Source organism: Oculina patagonica, chromosome 2 (assembly GCF_052425735.1).
Source record: "Oculina patagonica isolate OP01 chromosome 2, crgOcupat, whole genome shotgun sequence".
Classification (NCBI taxonomy): domain Eukaryota; kingdom Metazoa; phylum Cnidaria; class Anthozoa; order Scleractinia; family Oculinidae; genus Oculina; species Oculina patagonica.
Genome location: NC_135759.1, coordinates 2,471,292 through 2,486,962, shown reverse-complemented (window position 1 = coordinate 2,486,962; position 15,671 = coordinate 2,471,292). Strand labels below are relative to the sequence as shown.

General features: G+C 40.7%; 1 protein-coding gene across 1 annotated transcript in view; it reads left to right on the top strand.

Annotated features, from left to right (window-relative positions):
• The window catches only part of LOC144640640 (uncharacterized), a 101,044-nt gene extending 86,539 nt beyond the window's left edge, over nt 1–14,505 (top strand). The window contains exons 10-17 of the mRNA XM_078499736.1: nt 1,788–2,872; nt 3,137–4,222; nt 4,659–4,970; nt 8,142–9,293; nt 9,869–9,940; nt 10,271–10,339; nt 10,520–10,549; nt 12,398–14,505. Of these exons, the coding sequence (XP_078355862.1) occupies nt 1,788–2,872; nt 3,137–4,222; nt 4,659–4,970; nt 8,142–9,293; nt 9,869–9,940; nt 10,271–10,339; nt 10,520–10,549; nt 12,398–12,567 (3,976 nt within the window). The 3' untranslated portion in view covers nt 12,568–14,505. The remainder of the gene's footprint in view (nt 1–1,787; nt 2,873–3,136; nt 4,223–4,658; nt 4,971–8,141; nt 9,294–9,868; nt 9,941–10,270; nt 10,340–10,519; nt 10,550–12,397) is intronic.
• Nucleotides 14,506–15,671: the final 1,166 nt, after the last annotated feature.

Here is a 15,671-nt window from a genome sequence, read left to right as displayed (position 1 = left end):
GTGACAGAGATCGCCGAATTATAGAAATTTAAGAAACTTATGGCGGTTATGAATAAAGCACTGAAAAATACATATTTAGGCTCATCTTGATCTGGATATCTCAGTCAAGTTAAATGAAATTTAACTGAAATGGCCTTTTGTCCCTCTTTCAGGGGTAAATTTTGGATTTTTGGTCTCACTTGAGCCACGCCCACTTTAGTGGTTTCAGTTAGCCCGAGAGGGTTCAACAGTCAACTCTCTCTAAGACGGACACCGCCTGGACCGGCCCCAACTGTCCGTCTTAGAGAGGTGTCCGCTTTATAGAGAGTCGAGGTAATATGACACCAGTAATTCTGAATAATAAAGCTGAACTGCTATGCACAATGAATAGACATCTGTTTTGAGTCTGTTTAAAGTCGCTTGTTGAAGCAAAACCTACAAACTAGGACAGAAATAATATTAGAAAATTGACTCGTTTGTTCATTGCAGTCGATAGCTAGTTTACTGCTTGAATAGTGAGCAGTACATACATATTGCAAACTGTAACATGCCTATATGTATTCCCTTGTTCAAGCAAACGCTCATGGCTTCTAGTCAAAAACCGTAACTGCACACTTTGCAAACTAATGGTGGATTTCCACTGACGCGTAAATTTTTACGTGCGTGAAAAAAATTAGAGACAATGTATGAACGGCCTGCGTAAACGTGTACGCAAGCCGTTCATACATTGTCTCTATTTTTTTTACGCACGTAAAAAATTACGCGTCAGTGGAAATCCACCATAAGGCAAGACAAAAATAATAAAAAAGACCGTTTTCGCTTATTGAAGCAAAAGTTGAGTGCTTCTACAAACCTGTAATACTGTAACTATAAATGATCTCTGGTGCCCATACACTGAAGCAGAAAAGTAATTCGCCAAAGCGGATTGTTTTTGGTGACTAAGTTTGTTCCACACGAAGTTTTGAAGTATTATTCCATTAAAAAAGAACACTTCTAAGGTGTCCCGGTAACGGTTTCAAAGTGTCCGTTGTCCGTCTTAGTGAGGTGTCCGTCTTATAGGGAGTTTGGTTACAGTAAAATGACTGAAAAAAGGCAGGGACCATCACCAGGTGTCCGTCTTATGGAGGTGTCCGTCTTATAGAGGTGCCCGTTAAGAGAGTTGACTGTATTCAAAATTTCTGGCGAGCACCCCGATCCAAATGTCCATTTGGTCGGTATGACCTTTTCACTGACTCTTGGTGAAACCTGAGTGTTATCAGTTGGGTGATCTTGAATTCGCGTCAATTTTCCCTTGGGCACAAGTGAATCACAAGTCTGTACTGTAGTATGATTATCGTTCTTTCGCACTCGCGCGGAAGTCGCGCGTGTATTCACAGACGATACGTGAGCCTGCTCGCAGGTCAGCAGGCTGACTTTTCCCGCGTAATAGTGTTGCAAGTGCTCATGGGTGCTCTTTCGGCGATTCGTCGCTTCGACTGGGGAAGCATCGGCGGATGGTGATGCTTGTCTAAATCACAAACTAGGTATTGGGGCCAAGGCAGTCTTGCCCAGTCTGCCAACTATTGTATAGGTCATTCCTATTTCGCAATTACCTTGTTAGCTGTAATATTACTTTAGACAAGTAGTACTAGTGATTTTCCAGCATGCAAGTAGAAGTACAATCATAGCAATACTTCAGTGTCGCATGTCTTAGATAGGCGAGTTGCTAATGCTCTTGCAGCAAGTACATACGTTAAGCAAGCAGCCAGTGTATTTCGCAGTTATTTTTAAAAATTTTCGTCCATGGAGCCTTCCAAATCTAACACAAGTACAGACCTCTCGCTTGATGACAAAACGCCCGAAAAACGGCGACCCAGATGTTCGGGATGCAAACTCCCGCACGAGATTCACAAACTTTCGCCGCCGGGGCCTCACTGCACTGGGCCGATCTCCACTCTGTTAGGCTCGCCAAGGAAAGACCTCATGGCCAGCAAAAAGCCACCAGTGACAGACGGTGCAGCCGCTAACAAGGAATTGGAGGAAGATCCCGAGGAAAAACAACTGTTGGCCCGGCTAGATGAGTTACAGGTCGAAGAAGCCGCCCTACAAAAACAGCGCCGAACACAACGCCTGAAAGCCATTATTGCCGAGACGGAAAAGCGGGTATCATCCCTCAAATCAGCAACGATTACACAAGTACCGTCTCCGGTGCCGAGTAGTGGCATGTCCGCCATGTTGAACTCCGCATACACAGCGTCCCAGGCCACTGCCAAAACACCTCTGGATAATTTGCTCGTGGGCTCAAGTAATGGCGTCGAACGAAACAAGCAAAACATTTCAGGTTTTACCCTGGGACCAGGTGCATCGCCTGACGGACCACTTATGCCGCCACAAGCTGTCCAAGAGTCTTTGATGTTTTTGAAGCCTTCGCAAGTCAACAAGGGTGAGCGTGTTTTGCGCATTATTGACTTTATTGATAAGCTCGTTCCGAACACTGATGAACACACTATATCTGAAGTGGGCTCAACAAAGCTTCTTGTGTCGTTCGGCACTAAAAAGCCCAAGTTAGACTCTATATCGTTGGCCCAGTGGGTGATAGGCAACACCCGTATTTTCCACACCTTATTACAGTTAGGTAAACTTCCATCACAGGAAGATGTTCAGCACTATTTAGCCTACACAGTAAAAGTAATGGAATTAAGCACTAGGTTCACATGGGCTTCTGTACTTAAGTACGACGATGAATTTCGTCATCTACAGGCCACCTATCAGTATCCGTGGAGTTATGACTCTCCCCATCTCCACACCGTACTCCTGGAGCCGGTCTTGGCTCATAGCCAAACCAAGCCCCTGTCTAAGCCTAATGGTAGTATTGGCTCTGGGAGCTCTATCTTTGCTAATTTCACTCAGGAGGGTAAAGTGATATGTAGGAATTTCAATCGGGCTAAGGGTTGCACCTTACGTGATTGTAGTTTTGCTCATGCATGCAACCGTAAGGTAAATGGGAAGGCATGTGCCCAGCCCCATCCTTTTTACAACCACCAGGGTAGTCCTAAGAGTGGCACTCCTACCCCTACCCCTCCCACAGGGTCGCATTGACTACCCATCCCTTCACCCCTTAACACAAATCTTTGGCTGGCAGAATTACTTAATGATGAGGATCGCTCATTCCTCACAGATGGCATTGTTAATGGGTTCCAGTTAGTCCCTTCTGGCACCCATTTTGCAAAGGCACAGAATAATAATTACAAATCAGCTACTGGCACCTGTGTCAAAGCAGCAGTCGAGCAGACTATCTTAAGCGAAATCCGCGAGGGTAATTATGTTGTTACAGAATCCAAACCTGCTATTGTAAGTGCGCTGGGAGCTATTCCCAAGCCAAATTCTTCAGAAATTCGCCTTATTCATGATTGTTCCCGCCCGCATGGCCAAGCCCTCAACGATTATATCAGCACTCACTCCTTCAAGTTTCAAACCTTAGATGACGCTATAGCACAACTCCAACCTAATTACTTAATGGCTAAAATAGACCTACGTCATGCCTACCGTTCTGTTCCCATTCACCCAAGTAACTATGCAGCCACTGGACTACAATGGCATTTTGATGGTGATGACGATGTCACATATTTCTACGACACCCGCCTTCCCTTTGGAGCTAAACGTTCGCCAGAGATTTTCCATCGTTTGACCCAATCGGTGCGTAGAATGATGGCTAGGCGAGGTTTCAATTCCGTTGTGGTTTACCTCGATGATTTCCTGGTGATCGCCCCCACACGCGAAGCCTGTCAGCTGGCCTTCTCCACCCTGTTACAGCTGCTTCAAGACCTTGGGTTCTCCATCAGCTGGCACAAAGTTATCCGCCCTACACAAAAACTAGTGTTCCTAGGTGTAGAATTAGATACAAATAATTGTTCATTGTCCCTTCCGTCGAGCAAGCTTACCGAACTCCAGACTGTAATATCTAACTTCCTGAACAAGCGACGGGCAAACAAGAAGCAACTCCAGCAACTCGCGGGTAAACTGAACTGGGCATGTCGAGTGGTTTATGGGGGACGTACTTTCCTTCGACGCATCTTGGACATGATGAACACCCTGCAGTCCACCACGGCTAAGGTTAGGCTATCCTCTGATTTTTTTGAGGACATCAAGTGGTGGCACTCCTTTTTACAAGTGTTTAATGGTCAGCGCCCCTTCCTCAGTACAAAGCCGATCACGGACGTGGATACAGATGCTTGTAATCTAGCCGCTGGCGCTTACTACAGAGGTGATTGGCTATATCACCATTTCTTATTAGACTCCCCAGAATGTGCAACCCTTCATATTAATTATAAGGAAGTACTGGCTCAAGTCTTCGCTGCTTTTCGCTGGGGTCCATTGTGGGAAAATCATCATGTTATCATTCACTGTGACAATGTTGCAGCTGTACATATTATCAATAAAGGCACCACTAACCATCCTCTTGTTATGTCTTTTCTTCGTAAATTGTTCTGGCTATCTGCCATTCACAACTTTCGTTTCACAGCCAGCTATATTAAGGGCCAGCTAAATACCACTGCAGATGCTGTTTCGCGCCTTCACCAACCGGACAAAGCCATCGCCTTTTCCCGCCTCCTGCTGCAGTATCGACCTATTCAGCAAGTCTATTCAACACCTTTGGTCAATCACATGTCCCTGAACAGTGGTATTTTCCTTCTTTCCAGATTCACAAGAACCAGAGCTTGCCAAGGAACTTGAAGACGAAATCTTCCAGTACCGCTTCCATACTTTTGCAGACAACACAAAGGCAACCTACCGCACTCACCGTGCCAGCTATCTCCGGTTTTGTGCACGCATGGGATACCCACCTTTTCCTGCACAGCCTGCCCACCTCTGCCAATATGCAGCTTTCCTAGCTAGATCCCTAAAGCCATCCTCTATTCCAAATTATTTAAACATTATCGGCCTTATTCACAAGGAGTTCAACTTACCCAATCCCCTAATAGACAACTGGTCCTTACAATCCCTCCTTACAGGTATTAAACGGGTTAAAGGGGAACCACCTGCCCAAAAGTTACCTATCACCCCAGATATTTTGCTGCGTATTCACTCTCAGCTAGACATGCGCTCTAGTTTTGATGCTTCGTTCTGGGCCATTTGTTTGGTTTCTTTCTTTGGCATGTTACGCAAGAGCCACCTGCTAGCCAGTTCCCCCGGGGCTTTCAATACATCCCAGCACCTTTTACGCTCAGATTTCCAGTCCTTCCCCTGGGGCTACTTAATGTCCATTCGCTGGAGTAAGACTATCCAATTTCGCGAACGGGTTGTCCAACTTCCTCTTCCCCTTATTCCAGACTCCCCCCTTTGTCCCGCTAGGGCTATAACCCGGGCTATGTACTTTACCCATCAGGCTAACCCCAGCTCACAGGCCTTTTTGTTTCTCAGCTCGCCTGACCTACAACAAAAAATTTTTACGTACGCTATGTTTTTAAAAAAACTTAGGGCGGTTCTTTTATCCCTAGGTCTGCCAGCCAAAGATTATGCCTGCCACTCTTTCCGTAGGGGTGGGGCCTCCTTTGCTTTTCAAGCAGGTATTCCTGTAGATCTTATTAAGATTCTGGGTGACTGGCATTCAGATGCCGTTCTCCTATACCTTACGGTTCCACTTACTATCAGACTTCAGTCAGTTAATATCCTTGCTAAGGCTATTATCTCAAACACATCAATATGACTCCACATCCCACACGTTGGGTTTGGAGTGTAATTTAGTATTTTATTTTCTATGTTGTTATTGAAAGTTACATTTTAACAGTTGTCAATAAAGGCTGCCTTAGACCCAAACCTATGTGTGTTTTGGTTGTGCGGTTTAGGGGAAGCATCGGCGGATGGTGATGCTTGTCTAAATCACAAACTAGGTATTGGGGCCAAGGCAGTCTTGCCCAGTCTGCCAACTATTGTATAGGTCATTCCTATTTCGCAATTACCTTGTTAGCTGTAATATTACTTTAGACAAGTAGTACTAGTGATTTTCCAGCATGCAAGTAGAAGTACAATCATAGCAATACTTCAGTGTCGCATGTCTTAGATAGGCTAGTTGCTAATGCTCTTGCAGCAAGTACATACGTTAAGCAAGCAGCCAGTGTATTTCGCAGTTATTTTCCCTCCCTGCCCACCCAGTTTTTGGTTTTATTCTTGGTGGGCTTTGTTTGTACAGGCAGCCTTGTGTATTATCTTTATTTCTGTTTTATTTTGATATAGTAGTTTGTCTATTGTTCCTCGGAGTGTAATTTAGTATTTTATTTTCTATGTTGTTATTGAAAGTTACATTTTAACAGTTGTCAATAAAGGCTGCCTTAGACCCAAACCTATGTGTGTTTTGGTTGTGCGTATTCGTCGCTTCGACTGAAGAAGTAAGATTGACGAGAAAGTGGATTTAGCACAATAATATACAAGAAACTTGTATAAAGACTATTTTCCTTGTGTGAAACGGTTTCAAGGTGAGAAAAGCAGGTTATTAATATTTAAGCTCAATTTATGTTGATTTTCGGTAGCACTGAGATCAAAACAGTGACGAATCACTGGTTAGTCAGATAAGGACGTAAGCTTACATTTGTAAGCTTACATTTTGATATCAAAATCATGCCGGTTCAAAAAGCTACTTCATATTCATAATTGAGCTTAAAAACATTGATAGTTTACCCTCTTTGTAGTTAACCATAAATTGATTAGTTAAATTTTTCGATAAAAGTGTATAACTACAAAGTTCTTGCAGCGAAGAACTGCAAGAACTTGTTTACCGGACGCGTTACATTTATAAAATTGTAAGAGTCCGGAAAGATTCAACTCGTCTAGCGATTCAATGATGTCCACAAGTTGTTCATGCTTGTACGTGAATTATTGCTCTTGAGTCAATTGACCACAGCACCCATTTACATTGAAAATTCGTTCCTTCAGTGGTACTAATGTATCAGTCAATTCCAAAACTGCCCATTCCTCCCCCCCCCCCCCCCCCCGGGAATTTGACTCGAGGTTAGCTCCGTAAAGCGGGGAGTTTGATGCAAAACTTTGCCCGCCAGGCCGCGCATTTAACTATCAAAGAAACAAAAGTTAGCGGCCTCAAATTAAAGGACATCATCATCCATTCATTCACTGTTTACACGGTGTTGATCAAGACCACTATTGAAACCGGGTCGTTTTGAAAACTCTTTTCGTGTAGAAGATGCCTAAATTTGATCAACTCCATAAAGACTGAACAAGAAGTTTTCACCTCTATTATGGATCCAGTCACTAAGGATCTTTTATTGCTTTTGCTTTCTCTTTATGTATTATGTAGGAAAATCCTTACCCTTTTATATACCATTTTTGACAGAAATTGTACCCCTTTCGTATACCTTTAACTGAAAAAGGTACCCCTTTCATATACCTAAGAGACATAGCGTGGACTGAATCTTCTTGTCATTTTTATGTAGTGCTTAATAAATTAAAATAATATAGCCTCAAATTGCATCTGTTCGAAATATTTTAATTAAAGGCCCTTTTAAATACTAGCCAAATGACAGGTTTACATACCCTTTCATATACTTAAACTCATGAAATCCCTACCCCTTTATAAAAGGTACCCCTTTCCGGCGGAGCCTCCCCGTATAGGCCATTATAGGGAGAAACCCCCCCCCCCCCTCCCCCAGGGTCACACACAAAGGGTAAATTGAGGAACAAGCTTCATCACTCGCAATCCCAACCTCGAGTAAAATAAATAAACCAGGCAGCTTCACTTTTAGTTTTGGCCAAATCTGTGTTATAAAAAATATGGCAAATTCTGTTATTATGTTAAGTTAAAGTACCATTTTTATATAGTTGTAACAATAATGGTATGTCCAAAAATAAAGGTTGAGTGATCTGGTGTAAAGTTTGTCTGATGGCAAACTTTATGTGAGTCTTACAGCCAATAACATCATGGCTAACCCGACCAATCAACTTCAACGGACCAGACTTATGACATCATCGACTAACCACAACTTTTCACTTGACTCTGAAGATGACTTCCGCTCAGGTTGTCAAAACGTTAGTCGCCAGCAACAGTTCTTCTCAGAAATACTCTCACCCGGACGATCACACTATACCACCTACTGATTCCTTTTTATTTTTTATAGAAATTACTCAAAAAAGGTACATGGGCAGAGGGATGCAGGAGCACTGCATACATTAATTGAATGACAGGAAAGAAGAAAGAACGATGGTCATACAAGTTACCCTATTGGCAGAAGAATGGACTCAGTCAGCTAAGGGTGGTGCACTTTCCATATTAAATAGACAGCTAGGTATTCACCTAGCCCAGCATCCTGATGTAAAGGTCAGTCTTTTAATACCAAAGTGTAGCCCAGAAGACAAACAGGATGCCGAAAAATACCACATCAATGTTATGGAACCTGAAGAATTACCAGGCTATGATCCAGTTTATTGGCTAGGACATCCGCCGGATGAGTTTAGTACAGACTTCATCATTGGCCATGATATTAAGCTTGGATCGCAAGGAAATTTGATAAGACGGAGGTTTCATTGTAAGTGGATACATGTGGTTCATACAAATGCAGAAGAAATGGGAATGTACATGAACTTTCAAGGTGCGATTTCTGCTGCTCAGGAAGAACATGAAAACCAAGTAAAACTGTGTGAAAGTGCTGACATGGTAGTAACCATTGGGCCTAAGCTGAAGGATAGTTTATCTTCTAGCCTCAGCTTTTCAGGAAAGGAAGTATTTAATTTAGTGCCAGGCATTTTTGATGAATTCTGTAACTTACGTGATGATGTTCAAGAGACAAAGACATTTAGCCTCTTAATCTTTGGTCGAGGGGACGCTAAAGACTTTGAACTCAAAGGGTTTGATGTCGCTGCAAAAGCAGTAGAAACACTGGATGACCGCTCTTACCATCTTATAGTTGTCGGTGCCCCTGATGGAAAGCAAGAGGAGCTGAGAACAAAATTATGCAGTCATGGTGTCTCACGTGAGCAGCTGAGAGTGAGACGTTTTTACAAAGACAGAGAACAGTTGGCTAAGCTTTTCTGTGAAGCAGATCTTCTTCTCATGCCATCAGGAACAGAAGCTTTTGGGTTAGCAGATCTTCCCATTCTTGTGACTGGCAATTCAGGCCTTGCAGAAGCTCTGAGAAAAGTGCCTCTAGGTTCCCAATGCATAGTAGATTCAGAAGCTGACTGGGCCAAGAACATTAAGGATGTAGCACGGAAAAGCCTAGAAATTCGACAGACAGAGGCAAAAACTCTTCATGAGGGTTATAAGAAGAAGTACAGCTGGAAGGAGCAGTGTGCTTTCCTTGTGGAAAAGATGATGAACATGTGTCCAGGTAGGAATATATAATTGCAGTCTGGAGGATAAATTGGATGAGAAATTGTTGACAGTAGAAAGACAGTTGAGACCATCAGTTGTACATGTTGTGGTTTAAAGTTTTCTTTGATTTCAAATTTTTCAAACCAATGATTTTTATTTTTATTGCTTTATTAATATTGATTATCATTATCTGAGATAAAGAGAAATTTTAATCAAATTGGTTTGAAAAATTTTTAAATAAGGAAAAATATTAAACCACAACATACATGTACATGTTCTATCTTATGAGCAAACATAATGAAGTATTTTGTCCAAAGTACTGGTACATAAATGAAATAAAAAGTATAATAATCATAGAGTCTCATGATATAGTTACACACTAATGCTGGATTTCCACTGACGCATAATTTTTTACGTGCGTTTTACTTTACGTGTGGGAAAAAATTTAGAGACAATGTATGAACAACTTGCATAAATGTGTAGGCAAGTCGTTCATACATTGTCTCTAAATTTTTTTACGCACGTTAACGCGTTAAAAAAATTACACATCAGTGGAAATCCACCCTAAGAGTGTTTTTCCTTTTCCGACAGATGCTGCACAGAATACTCCAAAGCAATCTTTGAACAAAGATGGTTCTTCTTCTGGCCAGAAACGACACAAAGGTAATCTCAGGTTCAATTTATCCATTTGTCACAGTCGTTGCAATTCTTTCGCAGGTTTGGCAAGCATTGAAAATAATTATTTGGTAAAAAATCTTTGGTAAGTGGTTCAAAGTCTACAAAAAACTCATAAATTGTTCAGAAAAATTAAATTGAATAGTCAGGAAGTAAGTGTCATATAAAAGGAGTTAACCTAGTGGCAGTGTGTTAGTGCTTATTACACATGATTGTATAGAAAAAATTCAGTTCTTCATATTTGTTGGTTTATTCCTTAGGTTTGGATTACCATTAATCTTTTAAAAACATGACTGTTATTTCTTTATCTGACCACAGACAGTGCAGAAATACAAGAGGATTCAGTAATTATTAAAGAAAGTCCGCCGGCTGCGAAGCGACTGAAAGGTAACCTAAGTCCGTTTTATAGATGCTGGTTTTTCCTGTTGCTTGTTTTTTTTTTTGTTTTAGTGTAGAATGCACTTTTATGATGGTTTGTTTGGACTGTCACCCGCTTATGTACTAAACCAGTAACCCACTATGGTGTAAAATTTGTAGCTTCTAACTCCTCTGTTTCTCTTACTACAGGTTCTCCTGTTGACCCTGAAGACAAAAGAGGTTAGTTATGCACCTGTCAATGCTAAGCCCCAGAGTGAGGAGGGAGGGGGGGGGGTTGGCTTGGGGGCAGACCAGGGGAATTTCACATTGTTGTGGAATCCAAAGTCAAAATCCAAACCCCTGTGCACCATGAGGCGACCCAGGGGCAGCGCCCAAGTGTTGACATCCCTTCCCAGGGAAAAGCTGGCTGAGCCAATTTCCTGTGGGTAGCCCCCCTCCCACCCTGGGGCTTAACAGTGACAGTTGCATTACTCTTCGTAACAGTTTTTCTGTACCTTCAAACTTATGAAGTATTTTAATGTACATGTACATAATAATTTATTATATTTATATCGATGCAAGTTCCTAGGAAAAACGACCTTTGACGCGAGCTTTGCTTGAATAGGGTAAATCGAAGGGTCGAGAAGGTAAAGCTCAATAAAACAAATGACTTAGAGAAAATTGGCCACGCATGTGGCAGTTTTAATTAAATCAATTATCTCTAAGTCATAACAAAATATAGAAGATCTGAACAGATTAACTACAATAAAGTTAAATGTAATTCTGCACGGCGACCTTAGAACTGCTCACTGTACCTGGAACCGATCGATAACACGAGCGCTTTGATGTTAGCCATCCCTCCGATGGTGCACAGGTATAAAGTTTAACTTAGCGTCAGCTTATAATTTACGACATGAAGGAAGGAAAAGAGAAAGGTTTACCTAGGTAGTGGATACAAAAATAACAAGTGGTTTGCCATTTCGATCGCTCGAGTTCTGAGTTAAAGCCGTAGGTATAAGTACCGGATCTAGCTTAGCTCATTTAGCTGACTGCGTGTGTAATCAAAACATACACGATCATGCAGACTGCTTATAAGTCTTCCAAAAAAGACACTGTATTGCTAGTAAACAACGAACAATAATCTTGTACTTATCTTTTAAACTGAAGGGTAACACTTAAACATCTTGCTTCAGATGGAGTCGCAAAATATTTTCTTGAACTCTCGACACTTCAATGGTGAGGAATAAAAGGGAGAATTAAGCGATTGTTTCTGCTTTACATAGCAAACTCCGCCCTAAAATGTTAATGGTTCAACTTTGTACCTGGTACGGAACCGCCCAACGGGTTATCAAATGAACATGCCTCGACATAAACAACATTATGTCTAGACATAATGTTTGGTTATGTACTTGTCCTGAATAAATTACCGTGAACAACCGCAGATAAGCTGCACCTTTTTACCAAAAATCTTTGCTCGAAATTGAGGGTGCTGCTTATCTGCAGGAACATTTGGAAAAAATGCCGTAAATTTTCGTGAATTTACACTTATGGAAAAGTATGTAAATTAATATTCATTTACATAAAACTACAAGACAGTACTGGTCATTACTTTTGCAAGTTTGACAGCTTCTGAAAACTGTTTGCAGTGTCAACGATGGCCTATAACTTCTACAGTAGAAATATTGATACTAAAAGTTTGCCAAGTTTATTGGGAAATCTATTTATATTCATTAGCATAGCATTGCTAAATCCACCTACACATGTGAATAAAGATTTTTTTTTGTGCAATCTTGATTGTCTTTCATATACAGTTGAACCCTGTCATTTTGAACTGTCAGGAAACCAAAAATAGTTCGAAATATTGGGAGCTCGAAATAGCCGATAGTAAATGATGGACTGAAGGGCAAAATTCCAGGGACATGAGTTTAAGTTCGAAATAACAGGGAATTCGAAATAACTAAGTTCAAGTTAGCAGGGTCTAACTGTATTTACTTTGTCATTGACCACTTGTGTTGAATTTCTGAGTTTGATGCCTTTTAATTTGTTTAATACATGATAGAGTTAAACAGTTTCATGTTTTCTTTGCAGTTTTCAAAACAGGCACACCCAGCGATAGCGACCTAGAGAAACTGGCAAATGAAATTACATCTTGTTGGAAGAAGCTTGGAAGAGCGCTAGGCATTCCCGATGCAAGGATTACTACATTTGAACGTGAAAATTCCTATGATATTTCTGAACAGGCTTACAAAATGCTTTGACACTGGAGGAGTAGTAACGGAAGTGCTGCAACCTACAAAGTCTTATTTGAGGCATTGTGTGATGATCGGGTCAGTCAACGGGAATTGGCTGAAACATATTGCTGTCAAAAGTAGTAATGTACCTGCAGTTGTTAAGTCCTAAAATGCAAACTTATTTATTTGTGCATAGTTCACTTTCTTCGCATACGGTAACGTTCTGGTTCACCTTTTAATTCCACTTGTCTTATCTTACCTTGTTGTTTATCGGTTTTACTTTATCCCACAATGGGCCAAAAAGGGGAGTCTGTATTATAGAATTTATACTTCATGTACATTTTATGTTCTTGTGGAACCATACTAACAGCTACAATCATTGACAACATTCATTGTTGCACCCACCCCCATCCCCCCATTTCAGTGCTGGAGAGCGCAATGTGCCCAAACTCCTTGTGCAGTGCATCTGAGTGAGCAAAATTAGGCAGCAATTGATGGCATTGTTTTTTGCATGTTACACAACATTGTAAATGGGAAGAGGGAAAATAAGTTACCGGTAAGTTTTTCATTTTTCAGGTGAGAAAAACAGCAATTGCGCCAAGGTTTTGTCAATGATTGTAGACCGCCTAAAGATTTTTTTACTGCTTGACGTCTTTGTACATACTTATAGGTGTGAGTTTTTAAAAGTAATTGCACTGTAAAGTGATTAGCACCCAGAAGCTGAAGTGGCAAAGATGCAGTTTGATTGGCAAAAAGACGCGCACAAGCTATTGATAGATACAAGGTCCTCAGAGTGCATGCATGGACTGTTTTTTGTCTTATCCTGACTGAAAGTACATAGCAAATTACATGTACCATTATGCCCACTCTCAGTTTCTGTCAACTTTGTAAGAGAGGTAGTCCCTGGTTTTTCTAAAGGTTAATCAAGTGTGATCAATCATGATCAGTCAAAAATGTTGCCATTTGATGTGCCTGAATCAGAGTTATACATAGTATCTTGTCAAATTGTCAAACGTGATAGCAAAAAGCAATACATCATTGTTATCATAAATAAGTTAACAAATTCTGACTGCCTGGCAGGTAGCTTGGTAAGCCTTGTACATTTTTGTATCGTAAGTCAAAGTTCTACAAATACCATAACATGATTGGAAGTTTTAATTTTTGTTGTTAGGGTACAGTTTATACATGGCACAGGGCCTGTGGGGAGGGGAGGGGAACTCCCATGTGAATGAGACAGGGATGCTTGTTATCTTGCTTAGGGTTGAAAGATATGGATTTTAGGTCTCACTTTGGGTTTTCAGGATGGGACACCAATATTTTTAGTCGTCAAGGTCATGTTTAGGGTTGCACTTGAAGAAATAGAAAATGTTATCATATTGTGTTGCAGTCCAAAGACCGATCAGATCATCTTTTAGGGGGGGGAGGGGTTTAAAAAGCTTGAGCCACACCCAGATTGGTCTTCTTTAAGGGTTTAATTTAAATTTTTTTCCCAAGCATGCCCATCCCTTTGATATATGGGCTATAATTCCTCCTCTTCCATTAGGGCCAGGTGGCTCAGTGCACTTGACTTACACAAGTGCTAGTAAACATAAGATAAGCACTTCGTCATTCAGAGAAATTTGTGCCCTTGCAAAAAATTATAATAATTTACCCTAGCTATGCAAGATATTACAGTTTGTATTGTGTAAAAATATTTTATTTTTATTTTTGTTAGTACAGTTTATAACCTAACAATTTTATTTCTCATTAATTTTGGGTAGTAATTGTTCGTAACATTGGCTTTTAAAAAGCTGTATTTTTACAAGTATTATTACTGTATTTTATTTTAATAGTAGTAACAGAGATATAGATTTTTTGAATTTCCATGTTACCATGTTAGGTAATTTTAAAATCATTTGTAGTAAGTAATGCAAAAAAAAAAACAGAAAATCTAAGGCTTAAGTTATATGAGTATTTTTAATTATTATACAGATAAGATCTTGGTTAATTTTTTATTTTTGCTGTCTTGTTCAATGTTTGTCAATAAATGGCTTTTTGAAAGTCAAGCCAGACCACTGTTATAGTGTTCAGACACATGAGCCATTGAGGCATTTTGGAGCATCTCTAAACCACCACAAGTAGGTTTTGGTACAGTACCTTGTAAACACACAAACTCACAGTGCCTGTGTGGCACATAAGGACTCCATGTGATTGCGTCAGGCTAATCTGTCTTGTGCTAATTTCACCGCCTCCCATCCAATAGACCATATCCGTATTCTCGGTATTGGACTGGACCTACCGGTAGCTTGCAAATTATGGAGGCGAATGCAGGTAATCTATTCAAATGCAAATTAATGACATAAAGCAGGGTTGGAAACTACAATTTTGGAGCACTCGCCATCTGGGGGAGTGACCTTCAAAATTGCACTCGCCCAAATCAGTTTTCACTCGCCCAGGATCCTCCATTAAAAAAGGGAAAATTTAGCCCCCCTCCACCAACTAATAAAATGTACAACTTAAATTTTTAATCACGTTTGATACTAACCGTGCCACCATGGTGATCGATCGTGATACAGACTAAAATTTATTTCTTCAATGAAAAATCGACAAAAATAGACCTTACCCCACGATAAAAACACGAGCACACTTACTTCAAAAGTTGAAATGCATGCAAATGTATTTGATACTTATTCCTAAATTCCTTTAGTTTGTGTTGAAATTGTACAGAAAAAGAGGCGGGGAAATAACCATCTTGCCTTGTTTCGCGGCTTGTTGGACGAGTCAGTGTATTTATGACCAGAGGTATTACTTTCTACAAGCAAGAAAATCATAAATCACACTCGCCAAACAGGGCGGGTGATCCGTGATTTGTACTCGCCCTACTGTTTTCACACTCGCCTGGGCGAGTGGGCGAGCACCAATTTCTTAAAGCTCTTTTTAATGATATTCCTCCACATCAGCCTCCATTGCAAGCAAGTTCCAGTCCAATACCGAGAATACGAATATGGTCTATTTCATGTTGCTTCAGCTTGCTTAACATTTTCACCCCGTTTTGACTGCTGATAATTTGAACTTCCGTGCGTTCAAAATATCATACCCCATTCTAGAAATTATCTTAAAAATGGATACCCCGTTTTAGATCGGAAGCCCAA